Genomic DNA, 13,217 nt, shown 5'->3' with positions numbered 1-13,217 from the left:
CATGTCAGTATGTAGTCGCCCGGGTAGCTCTCCAAGGCCGGCGACTGCAAAACGTGATTCTTTTGGCCATATACACCTAGCCAGGCGAAGAGCAAAAGTCCTGCGGATGCTGCGGAAGTTTTTTAATGAGCCAATCTGGAGTTTACCGTACAAACCTTGAAAACGAGCAAAGTGTGCATCCATTACATTGACCACTTCAAATGACATGCGCCGCGCTTTGGATCTTTCGTAAGTTATCACTTACCGTTCACTACAGTTATGGGTATAACGCTGAACAGCAAACTGCAGTAAGAAACCACGCATCTCTTGCAGAGAGGCATCTCGTTGACACGACGGATTCCACAGAGTGGAAAAGAAGTCCCACCGCAGGATACGTTTGAAATGACGGATAAACGTTCTACACACAATGGAAACATGCAACTGCATTTGCGATTGTTGCGATACTGTGGCGGCTAGGCTTCCAATAAACCTAGACACCATTCTTCGCGAAAATGCCACACCCTGAAGAATAGCCGCAGCCGCCTGGGTGTAATCTTCAAAAAACCTGCGTCTTTGCCTGCTAGCGGGAATCCGATATTCTTGTGTTACTGCTTTAGTGCAGCAGAGAAGGTCGAGCATTCTCCAGCAGCCGGTTTACTACTAGCCAGGAGCCCAGAACGAATCACCTGATAACCACTTTGCCCGATAGAGTGCGCTGAAAACGCAGACATGTGAGGGCATCCTGTCCGGCAAAAAATTTTCTTGCGGAACGATTCCTGTCTCCTGTTCTTCAGTACATAATCCCCGTTCTCTCAGAAGAGCCATGTTAGTCCGTGCACAGTCACATTTTAGGTTTTGCTTCATTTTGTGTTTGAGTTTTGGCGTAGGTGGTTCAGATAAGGCCTATGAGCCAGAATCAGGCCTCGCTTCAGTTTGCCTGCTCTGTGAGCCTGAACGCAACAGCCAACAGCGTCCACGAGCCTTGGGAGGCGCTCATGAGGGGAGGCGATACCGAGTAACAGCAGGCAGGTGTCTTCATGCATCGGAAGGTAGCTGCTGCGGATTTGCCCGAAAAACGCTTACCAGGGGTGACAGAGAATCTCCTCGATTGTTAGACGGTCGACAGGTTGAAGCGTGAGCATGCCACACAAGAGCTGTTGGGCGGCGTCGGAGAGATGCATGCTCAGTGGAAAATCCCCTTGGAGAATCTTGGCGTAAAGATCTCTGTAATTAGGCAAGTGAAGCCAGAAAAGCACGCGAACACAGAACGGGCATCCTCCATTTGGTGCGCGTTGACTGCAGGTTACAGAGTGGTTATGAGCTTCTCGACTTTTGCACTACCACTCCCAGTTCCTGAAACTGAACTTGATTTTGCATCGTGCATCTGCGCTTTATAGCACGGGTGCGGCCGTCGCCTGCCCCCGCCTGCCTCCGCTGTGTGTAGGGTCAGCCGAAACGCGGGCGTCGCTTCCGTACGAGCTCGCGACGCCCATCACAAGATGCCTTTGCTCTTCCTGTATCAGCTTTGCACGTGGTTTACTACGGACACATCGTGGGGTCACGTGGGGATGGACGCTTCATTGCAGTTGTGCAGCATCCGTATCCAGCACATGTCGCAACGCTTATGCCTCACTTGAGGCCATTCCCCCTGAACGGGTATCCGCCATGCAGCATTGCGTATAGAACGACCCCGAGAGACCAGATGTCGGCGGCAAAACCGTCGTATTCCTTTTTTAACAGGATTTCCGGAGGCATGTATGAGGGCGTCCCGCAGCGCATGCGGCAGCGGGCATCGTGTTTGACAATAGAGGAGAAGCCAAAGTCGATCACTTTGATGCGGCCTGAACTCGCAATTTGCCCCGGAGCGCAGAATCAACAAACGGGCTCACAGGACAACGTTGCAGCCATTGAAGAGTCCAACAGGATGAGGCGGCGGGACCCACATAACTGCGTGTGAAAACAGCTAGCAATGCTAAGGCAGGTGAGTTCTTCCCCAAAGGCACCACGGAAGCAGACGTGGGCAACTGCGTCTGTGAAATGGTCGCTGTGTGCCATACCTGTGCTATCGAGCAAAATATTCTCCAGCTTCAGATCGCGATGGACAATGCTCCTGGCGTGCATGTGGTTCACCGCATTGCAAATCTGTTTGAAGAGGTTTCTGGCTGTCTCCTCACTGAGCTTGCCATGCTCATGGTTCTTCACGAGTGTGTGCAGAGATCCCCCATTCAGAAACTGCATGAGGACGTAGAGTGCTTTGGCCTCGTTGTAGATGCCCGCATATTTCACAATCGACTCATGGGAGAGCCGCCGCATAACTCGAATCTCCCGAACGATGACCGCCTTCCTATCCTTGTTCATGGACCGGAAACCCTCGTATATCTTCACCGCCACTGGGTTGCCACTTTTCTGGGACAAGCGGTCAGGAATGGCACAGTGGGAGGCCGGAACCGTATTTCCTTTACCCCCAAAATCACCATACCGTGGATGCATGCGCAGACTTGTCAAACGAATAATGAGATACGAATCTATAAGATTTAGCCGACAACAAAGAAACTAACAACACTTCCTCCAGTGACGGATAAATCCGAAACCACTAACACCCTAACGGCGGCTGCCACCAAGAGGGCAAGAGTTTCACGTGCGACACGAGTTGGGCCACATCCCTAAAACTGCAAGTGCCTGACCTCACCTTGTGTGTCGCCAGATGAACCGGGGCGTAGGCGCCTTTGCCGATTTGTGGACCGAGATGAAAATTTTCGGCGAATGAACATCTCACTGACCCCCCGGAACTTCGTAGGTTGTCGGGAAGAGCCACGGCTACGCCAGCGTTGCCTGTACTGCCTCGTCCTTCCTTTGCCGAAGGTCGATCGCATTCCTGCGGTCTGTGAGGAATTCCGCTTGGAGTGGCCGAGAGAGGGACAGTCGATATCGTCGGGCGCAACAGTATGTCAGGCTTGAGCGGCGACCTCTCCTGGATAGTCTGTATCGAGGCATCACACTGTCAAACATGTTAACCGTGACCCCTAAATTACCGTGACACCGAAAGCCTTCCCGGTGTATGGCTGGACCCAAAACGATAGAGAAAAAAACTTCAGCCTTCCACACTGGAAGATCATTGTCCCACATCATCATTTGGTCTCTGTTATTGAGAGGCCTTCTCAAGGGGTAACTACTCCGCGGCAACGTTTCCGCGAAGGACGCGTGCGACGCGCCCCGCCAATCTGCTCTATTCGGAAGAAGATCCATTCGTTGGCGTATGTAGACAGCGTTAGTCCAAGATGTGAACTGGTAATGCGTTCTCCAGTATATCAACCGCCTTGCTGTGGCCTTACATGTAAGTACGCAACGGTTCGAGGGATCAGAAGAAACCAAAGGCGCGGTATGCGTGGATTGGTTTAGAACACACCGTTCTTACCTGTCGAGAGGAATGCGGACGCCTGCCTGAAGCACCAGAGGTGGGGCTGCCCTCCGCAGTTGTGGCGTATGCGTCAGCATCCCGAGCCACACTTGACGATGTGCCGATGTCGCGCATCTCCTTTTTCAGAGCATGGTGCCTTAATCCAGAAGCAGGTAGCATGAGCTTCTGCCGCACTTGCTGAAGAAAAGCAGAAGAGGCAGCTCCTGTCGGAGACAGGGCGTGCGCCTCTCCATCCGTTCCGCCCAGATCTCGAGTCCCCGTCAAGCATGATGTCAGACTACAGGCACACAAAAAGACCCCGTAATCCGTGTCAACGACAAATATACCCGATTTCGCATATGCATCCGCGCTCTCTACTTCGAGCACATCTAAACCCTTCAAGCCTTTGTAATTGACACCACGACCCTGTGAGTTGTGTGTAAGTTTGCTTCTTGGCAAGTGCGTGAGCTCTCCTTTTGGGAATGTTCTCCCAGTTTCTATTCCCATGAACGCAGACTTTTCTCACCTCGAAACAACTTTATGAGTTGGCCAATCACTAATGTGCTGGGGAAAATTTGGACATCCCATTCCTCACGGTACACGATCAGTCGCTTGTCAAAGTGCATCATCTGCCACTCTGCCTGCTGGGCCACTTAACGGCTACACCCGAGCTTACACAAACGCGACGTCTCCCGCTGCTCCCGCGGAAGTGCGCCCTGGTACAAGTGACAGGTACTAATGGAGTTATGGCCTTCTACAGAGTCGTGCTAAATCCACTATCTGTCCATGATTATCCAGAAAGCGTCATTCCAGATTTTTGATACCGTGTCAATGGCATGGCATTCGACCAGAAAGCACCCGCTTAATACAGGCGCAGAGGCAGTTCCACTCAGGGGGGCACCGTGCCAAAAACAGAGTGATAATGCCTTTCCGCGCTACCCGTACCCTCTGGCGGATGCCATGCCCAGTTCTGTGCCAGCACGACCTCGTTGCTGCTCGCTTTCCCCCAGGCCTCTCGATCGCTGCTGTAGAATGCCGTCTCCTGCGTGCAGGCGCACAGGGCAGGAACGGACGTTTTAATGATGGATCTCAGGCAGTACAGGCAGAGAGGCATCGACGCGAGGAGGCAATGGGGGGCCTGGGGCAGACTGCGTCGGGCTCCTGTGCCAAATCCGCAGGGATATGCTCCCGATTAAGTGGCAGCGGCTCTGGGACCTCGGTAAGCGTCTTCATAGCTGCTAAGGCTCTAACACTAGCATGAAGAGTCCGAGGCTCTGGTGCTGGACAGAAGCCTAGCCCTTCCATGCAATCCGGTTTATTTTACAAGAAACAGCTCAGTCAATCATCGTTTACTGGGAAAACGGTCTTGCTATTTAATACATCATAAGACGTTAATCCGGACACCCTTGGGCTATTGATGGTTGACAAGTGCCCGAAACTTTGTGATCGGTCGGTGTTGCAAGCTGAGTGGCGTGGCTTCTTGTTGCTCACTTCCGTTCCTCAGCAGCAGACTGGAGGTCTTAAGAAACAACAACTGCAGCACCGATAGAGACATGCGTGTGTCTCCTGCACAAATATCCTGCGCAGTTTCAGCACCCGACAGTGCTCAAGGAGTTGCCCAGAGATGCATACGCCCGTTTGCCAAACTAAAGCGGGTCCTGTCGCAGTTTAGAAGTCTAACAAAAGAGTTCTCTCTACATTATATATCGGAGGCACTTGTGGTTTTTAACCACAGTAGCACCATCCCTAAACTAGGTCTGCTGTTGACTGAGAAGCGACAGAGCCACTCGCTCGCACTGCGCGCTCTATTGTTCTATGTATGGACGTTCACGATGATATGCATACCAATACTTCAAATAGGCGACAACAATAGGGGAAGCGGCGTTAGAAAATTAGGAACCAGGTCCGAGCGGACACATTGAGGAGGCATCCACGGCTTGTCGTGCTGGAGGAATTCAACTTGTTCTCTGTTGAACGGATCACTCCAAAACCAATGGTGATCGAATTTTGTCCTGACTGGTGTCGCTCAACATTGTATTTCGTTCGTTCCCTGATGCTTCAATCGCAGAAGGCAAATTTTCTCTTCAGCAGCACCTTCGACCGAAACGTCCAAGCGTTGCTGATTCGTGGATGTTCATTCAACATGACTTCATGTCGTGAAATCCTCGCAATGTTTGGAACAAAGTCCGGCGGCGGCGCTTTGCACTAGAGGGGCCAGACTCCAGGCCAGGCAGAGACCTAGGTTTTCACTGCAGAATGGATGAGGTCAAAAGAAACAGAAGATGGCGAAGCGCTTTGACAGGTACACAAATTTTGACGGTTATCCGTGGAAAATAGCTGACCCGAAGTCGACGCCGTCTCCACTCGCGTTTGCCGGGCGCATGTCAGCTGAGAAGTTAACCCGTCGGCGAAACAACTACAGGTGTACGGGGCTGGACGATTATTGCCCACCGAGGCTATCGGGGGCAGACTACCTTTGGTTACTGTCGTTCGAGTATTGCGTTTCTTTTCGGCCCTCCTGGCGGATTTGTGTGAGAACGTCACGCCAATTTTCTGCACAAGTTTGATCAGTTCCGGGTGGCGGTCAGCATATCACACCCTAACCGAGGGCGACAGAGGGTCTGTACAAAATGAAACAGCCACGAATAGAGTGGATTAACTGTAGTTTTCGTGGAGTGTTTTAGTCCCCCGGCTCTGGGGGCAGATAAGGCTGTTGGACAAGGCGAGCATCGGGAGCGGGCGGGGACGGAAGCGAACCAGAATGCCTCGATACGGCGGTAAAATCACTGTCTATGCGATACGGATGTGGATGTTGGATTGCAATGCACCGCTCTTTCATTAGCCGTAAAGCAAATGTTACTTTCTTGCCAATGAAGGACTGTGTGTGGTCCCGCTGTTGTCCGGCGTCCGGAGCTGCAAAATCTTTTGCCTGCCGGCCGCGGGCGAGGGGGAGATACCGGAGTACATGTTATTTTCGATATGACTTATTACTCCGCCGACTCTGTCAGGGGCGCAACGTATTCATTTTTGACAAACCCCCGGGAATAAGAACGTTTTACTGCAACGCTCGGTGTCTACTTCCTGTCTCGTCCCGCATGAATTAATGCGTCTGTGGGGCTGAGCAGGAAGATGTACAGGCGTAACGTCTTGAACAACAGACACCTAACTCTGGTATGCAACAACGAGAAGCGACTGCCTCCAGAGCCACAAGAAGTAAGTGGACGCCCATTATAAGGCAACAACGGGGTAACAATTCTGGAGTTCAGGGTGACGGACCCGACTGACTCATGTTCTGGTAATAAATATCTTGCGGCCCCACATGCTAAGCCCCGCGCAAAAAAGCCCCATCTGTTGTCGCTCTTGTCTTGTTCTTCTACCAAGCGGTTTTTGTTACTGCACACGACAAAGCGACAGCTCGAATGTTGCCACGATTGGGCAACTCTCAGCATAAATGCGAGAATTTCTAGGTCCCAGAAGCAAAGACGAGACGGTAGGAGAGGCACAAGGATTAGGCATATTAATTTCGGTGAGAGCTCTGGAAGGCCATTCTGGAACGGCCTCAGGCAAAGACTCTTTAAAGCCGGTATTTGCTGACTCAGCACCGTCTTCGCTTTACGAGCACTCTATCTTACCCCGGAGGGGATTCTCTGTGTCTTCATAGATGGTTGATAGAACTGTGGCCCATCTTGTGCTAGGAGGTGCGGCGGAGTCGTGAGAGTACGCTTCCTGCCGACGAAATGTGCCCAGACTAAATCAGTTGTCGAATTTGATTGGTGGGTAACCAGGAGGGGGGTGAACGCGTTCGTGTAACAACAACAGGAGAGAGAAAAAAACCAACTTCATGCACACGTATTTCCAGTTCTTGCTAAACGCCCAAAATGGGTTGTCTGCCTGCAGGATTAATGTATTTGTGGGCTCTCGTTTGTCTGGCTCAAAAAAAGCCGTGTCCCTATCCTTGTGGATGGAAGCTTCCTCGAATGTTGCCGTTATTGTCGTCTCCTCAGCAAAGAGCATGTACAGACCACCACGCTATGGTACGAGGGGGAAAGGAGCTACGGGGGTCTCAGACAAGGCCGGCCTCCCCCCGTCCAGCAACTACCTATGGGCCTCTCATGATAATGGGACAAACGGAAGGTAACCAGGGCATAACCCTTTTTCACTCGATTTGTGGGGCCACGGGGTGATTCAGGTAAAATCAGACCAGACTGGAGCGCGGTCAGGCTTCCCTGGTGCAAGCAGAAAGAACCGACTCCACGCCGTGTAGAGGCTACCTATTGATGTCCAGGATTGTTTCACTCCTGCAGACCCCCTCTTTCGAATCTACAGGTTCTACTAGGGAGTCGGTAGTATGTACCGAATAAGGACCGATCCTCTTCAACGCAGTCTGCACAGACAGAACACCTTGAAAATGCGTTTTGTAAACAGCGCGTGTCGTCAGCATCTGATGAAAGGGATCATATGCGGCTTCGTCCGTCCACCCTCACCCACAGCTGTCACGCGCAAATGGCAAGAAAAAGCTAGTCATCCGCTGGGGGATAGCCCAACCAGCTATTTTTGCGTCCGGCACTATGTCGCCTTGGGGCGACTACCTGCTGGACAACCCTGGCAAGTCGTGGCAGTGCCTGCTCCGTGAATGGTTTCCAGCAGCAGGTGTCCGGTACAGTGAGTCGTCGTCCTACCAGTACACCTGAATGAGCCCAGAATGGTAAACCGGCACGATATGTCTGTTGATTGTCTCTGCAGCGATTCCGCGAGCTCAGCTCTATCCAACTTAATGACAGACAAGCATGTTTACAGCGGATCGCTGTTCTCGAGAGATATTGGGCAGAAATTTTCTCAGGTAAAACCGTTCCTCTTTGTAGAGATGCATAATATCCTGTTCGCCGCGATGGTTGAGAACATGCCGTATTTGTCGGGCACTCTCCGGGGGACCCATCGGCCACTGCAGCCATTATACGGCAGTAAATCTTCCCCATGTAGTCTATATTTTCAGAGGAGATTGCAATCTACTACCTGCCTGTTCAAGCGAAGGTAGCTAACATATCTAGCGTGAAGACAGAAGGATACTCTAACATATATCGTCAAGCCTGCTCCATCTTCTCACTTCGGATCCCTTCAGAGCTTTGGAGGGAGCTTTGCTTCGCGACTGAGTGATGGCGGCGCAGAGGCTCGGAGGATCAAGAGACGGCTGCAGAAAGCCAAAGATGCCACTGCAGACCCTTTTAAACCAGAGAGGCTGCTCACCCCTGCGCCAGTTTCGGGCCGTCAACACAGGCAGCTTCAGACGGAGGAACACCTGATTGAGTTGACGGAGCATGCAAGGGAGTTTATGGCAGAAACGCAAACTGAGCCATGGATGGACAAACCCCCCACGCCAATGTTCAGGCCGCACCGAGAGGAAGCTCATGTGGCAACACAAATTCTGGATGGCGATTTGTTCGACTTCGACGAGTAAGGTGGGGTGGTCGAAAAAACTTTGCTCCCCCTTCAGACGTGACGTTCCTCTTTAGGAGAGGATTAGCTAGGCATCATTGCCTGAATGGGAGACAAAGCGTCCTTGATAAGGGACGTGTGAAGCCACAGGCATGGAACGCTTCACTTTGTCCCCGTAAACGAATACCCACGTTCCGTTCAGAATTATTGCACCACCGTCGGTTCACCGCTATTTTCAGCTCGGGTTCTATTGTACCTGCGAGGCCGACAGGGCCACGGGTGGATTTCTTCCTTGCGCTCGCCATGTATTATGCTGCGTGCTTCTGGCCGAAACTGCACCATACGTTCCAGGCTTTGCTACATGTCGTTCTGCTACTACTTGGTTAGAAGAGGGTGATCGCTCTTTTGGCTTGCAGAGAAGTGGTGCCGATCCTTGAGGTCATCGTTGGCAAAGTGTTGGAACAGAGCATCACTGAGGTGAGCATTTCGTGCCCCGACTTTAACGAACAGAGACGTCGCACTACCATGTCCTCTTTCAATTTTTTGGCAAGTTGGCGTCGAATTCCGTGTGCTCGTGAAACCCTGTTGGTCTCAAGTCAGCCTCTTTTCCACAAGCGCATTCGAACAGCCGACAGTGACAGCGTGGAAAACATTTGGGCTCCTTACGCCGTCTCTATATTCCTCGAAATGCGTTTCCTACGACTCTACCCTGTCACTATTTCTCCCTGTGCTCCTCACTGGCGCCGGGCGACGTGGCGACAAAGATGTTTGGTGGTCATAGAGTGCTACCCAGTTCCCACGAGAAAATGAGCTGATCTTCGGGCTTCCACAACACGCCGGAGTTTTGTTCGTGGTGTTCCCTGGTCAGGAAACCGTCTTCTCTTTGGCATGTGTCGGCCGGAGCTTTCACTTATCTTCGACTTTCATCTTAGGTTCTTGAAGAGGAGGAATTGGCCGCAATCCAAAGGCAACAAGATGAGTTTGACAGAGCTCGCATTCTGGAACTCATCGAGTTGCAGCGTCTCGAAGCTGCTGAGAAACGACGGAAAGAGGAGACGGTAAATAAGCACACAAATCGCTTTCTCATGTTGGGCTCGATTGGTCCATGGGGTAATCGTGAGCCAAGCAGCACGACGTTCTTGTATTTTCTCACCCCCTGTGGATGACGGTGGTAGTTCATCCCGTGCACCGGCATGCCAGGTTGCCGATAAGTCTAAATAAATGCGGAAGATAAAAAACAAATCGTGGCTGTTTGGGGGCCGGTAAATGGTGCTGTGAGTTACGCTAGCTCTTATCCCTTGCTAATCAGTAATGATTCATCGAGTCGTGCGTTTCCCTTCCTCGATTTCCAAAGGTATTCAGATTTTGGATAAAATCGGCTGTGTGACTTTGTTTCCAGTTTCGCTCTGATGTCGTGTATAAGATTGTACTGAACCTCGTCGCACGAATCGTCCAGTCTGCTTGTATCCCTTGCGGATATCTGGTTCATTCTGAAGCTATGTTCTCCGATGAATCTCATACACTCAGGAGCGACGACTGGCGCAGGCGCAAGCCTGGCAAGAAGTCAAACGAACAGCATACCAGAAGATGCTAGCAATGGACTTCGCTGCAGTTCAAAGGCGAGGACGTTCGCAGATGGCCCTTCGCGAGCTGGCAGAGTCGTCGAATTTGTTTATTCACCCGAACGTTGTAAGCAGACTTCCAGTGACTATTCGTTCACGTAAAGGCGAAAACAGCAGCGGTTCTTGGCTAAGGAATCATGGAAGGTTTTGATTCACGATATCCATACTAGAGCGGTTGGCAATCTCTTCTCGGCGTTCTTATTTTGTCTTGCACTATCGTGACCATTTTGCAATGGTGGCGGTTTAAGGCATCTATGGTAGAACGGGGTTTTCATGATATATGGGTGTTGCCCTTTCCGCAGTGAGAGGGGTGACAGCAGAGCAAATGGCGGAGCTTGGCGTCTGCTGCATACGAACACATCATCTTCCAATGCCGCTGTTTTACACGCAAATGACAAAGTATCGTAGGGCATATGCTTACGTAAGATACTGTCTTTGATAGTGGCACGTTCTGACTGTATTTTGACTACCACAGTCGAGGATATGACGCATACTCCGCACACGCGTTGCTGCTTGTTCCTCGCTTAAAGTTACGGTTGTGGCGTCTAAAGACCTCACCAAGAACTAACGTGTTCTCTTTTTTCGGCACAAACTACTCAAGCCTAGCATTTCCAATGGGTAATGTGTTTTTCTTCCACAGTTCACAGCATGGCTGTAGGCACTATATCTACTGTGTAAGGCATTCTCGAAAGAGGCGCTTACCGGACAGGGGGCCATCTCGCTTTTTCGGAGATGTGTTTTTTCTCTTTGATCAGGGTGCCGTCAGTGTTCACTTCTGGCCGTCCCTGATGCGGCAAACTACCGAACAGGTGCGATGGCTTTCATTCGAAGAGACGTGACAGTGTCACATACCCCAGAAAGAAAGAGTCCGAGCATCGTAAAAGACTCGGCACGACGCACGACGTCTTATGTACCTCAAGGCGTGCTACTAGACTGAAATGTTGCGTTTAGCGTAAAATATGCGTTTAAGAGATGCGAAAATCAGCAGATGCCACAATCCAGTGCCCATTCGTATTTGTAGCACAGCATGCCATCCGCAATGACGTGGAACGGAAGTCGAGACGGTTCGAAAGGGGAGCCTTGACGGCCGACAAACCCCTGTACGTTTTTGCTGTCCTTTGTTCGCTTCCAGGTCGCGTTCCTCAGGGACGGAGTCAGCAATGTGGTTTCAGGTAGAGCTAGAGCCACAAGAAACCACTGTATCGTGTTGCCTTGAAAGCGCTGTCGTCCGGTCGGCCATTATCGAGCGTCTGTGTCTCTACCCACACGGATCGGCTACGCACCAACTTCTAACGGCACCGTCACGCCTCTCTCGTTGCATCAGTATGGAGGAGTATCAGTAGGGAAACAGAGCGTACGGAACAGAATACAGCCGTCCATCAGGCTGAGTGGTGTCTCCACAGTTCGACCGATCCACACTGAGCACCTCGTGCAGTATCGAATTGCGCCGGCGGGCGATGGCCCAGTCTCACACGTTTGCCTCACGCGAAGCGCCGGCACGTGAAACTGCCTACGGCATTGCATTCCCTGTGGTTTTCTTGTCAGTCGAATGGTGCAAACTCTTGGATAAGCGATATGCGTATTGTTGCATTTTCATCCAGAGTGTTTGCGGTCACGCCTGCTCTCAAACTACGAAGAGCGAGAGAAAGTGGTCGAGGACATGTAAGTTTAAAAGTGGACGTCGGGAGAGGATGTGCACACAAAAGCAATTCTGTCGGCGAGAAGGGAGATACACAATAACGGCAAGAATATGAAGCAGCACCAGCCGGGCAACTGCCGGATGCGTCTTTATGGAGCGAAAGGACGGCTCTGTGGTTTTCCGGCTCGCAGGATCGTGGCTAAGCACAATAAGCAACTGCGGCTTCGACTGGAGCAAATTCGCGTCAAGGCTGAGATTGTGAGGAACCGATTGCCTTCCCAAAAGAGGTCTTTGGCTCTTCTAAAAAGAGGGAATTCGTTGCATGATGAGCTCGTATCGACGTCAGTGCGTTTCACTGCTGTTTCCGCATTCTTGTCAATCAAACCACAGATTCTCGATCCCTGGGCTTAAGCATTTCCATGCCATTCCCGGCCCGCCCCCTACCAGCATCAGTGATGGGCACAGGAAACTGCAGCCTTACTAATCGACAGTACTAACAGGTGTGAACATCGGTTTGGTTCTGAATGGCTGTCAGAGAGCTAGAATTAAGCGAGAAGGCAACGAGAGAGAGGAGATGGAAGCAGCCGACACCCTTGAGGAGGAACGAAAATGGGAGGCAGCGGAGGCTGCCAGGTTTGCACAGGAGGCGGAAGAGGAGGCACGTCGGGCAGAAGAGGAAGCACTGGTAAGAACTCGTGTCAATCCAGGACAACAACTGCAGCTGTTTACTGGCTGCTGTCCAAAAATTGCCATCCCTCGTTTTGCAACTTCGAGTATGTCACTCGAGACTGTCGTCGCTAGTGATGCAGGAAAAAGTAACAGCAAGCAAAGCTCCACCCCATGAGCACGCTATGAATGTTCCGGAGCGGCATAACGCTGATCAAGCAGTACACTTCCCATGCATAAGGTCGACTGACGAGGGGCTCTTCACGGATTCGCGTCGTGATGAGCAGTGCCCTGCCCATTTGCCTTTTCTCCTAGGACTGAGAAATGTGTAGATCACAGTCTTAGAGATTCGATATGGGTTTAGGCAGCGGCTTCATTCGCCAAGTGGCATGTCACGTGCATGCAGCTGGAAGCGGAGAGGAACGCGAACCGAGCTGCAGGCGACAACGACAAGTACCAAAACGATGATGAGGAGGAATAG

The 13,217-nt window shown here is 51.5% G+C and overlaps 2 protein-coding genes across 2 annotated transcripts; one reads left to right on the top strand and one right to left on the bottom strand.

Annotated features, from left to right (window-relative positions):
* Nucleotides 1-639: 639 nt before the first annotated feature.
* NCLIV_008460 (putative protein kinase) lies at nt 640-2,469 on the bottom strand (the record flags this gene model as incomplete). The annotated part of the gene is made up of 4 exons (XM_003880362.1): nt 640-694; nt 1,063-1,203; nt 1,613-1,820; nt 2,037-2,469. The coding sequence occupies 4 exons, from the start codon at nt 2,467-2,469 to the stop codon at nt 640-642; spliced, it is 837 nt and encodes a 278-aa protein (XP_003880411.1).
* A 5,681-nt stretch (nt 2,470-8,150) lies between these two features.
* On the top strand, nt 8,151-13,217 carry NCLIV_008450 (putative radial spoke 3 protein; the record flags this gene model as incomplete). Its single annotated transcript, XM_003880361.1, has 11 exons — nt 8,151-8,216; nt 8,496-8,827; nt 9,226-9,286; nt 9,742-9,867; nt 10,337-10,498; nt 11,187-11,240; nt 11,564-11,603; nt 12,033-12,093; nt 12,262-12,328; nt 12,606-12,755; nt 13,101-13,217. The coding sequence occupies 11 exons, from the start codon at nt 8,151-8,153 to the stop codon at nt 13,215-13,217; spliced, it is 1,236 nt and encodes a 411-aa protein (XP_003880410.1).

This window comes from Neospora caninum, chromosome III, assembly GCF_000208865.1.
Source record: "Neospora caninum Liverpool complete genome, chromosome III".
NCBI lineage: Eukaryota > Apicomplexa > Conoidasida > Eucoccidiorida > Sarcocystidae > Neospora > Neospora caninum.
Note: the sequence above shows the minus strand (reverse complement) of the source record. Positions and strands in the feature narration are given on the sequence as shown.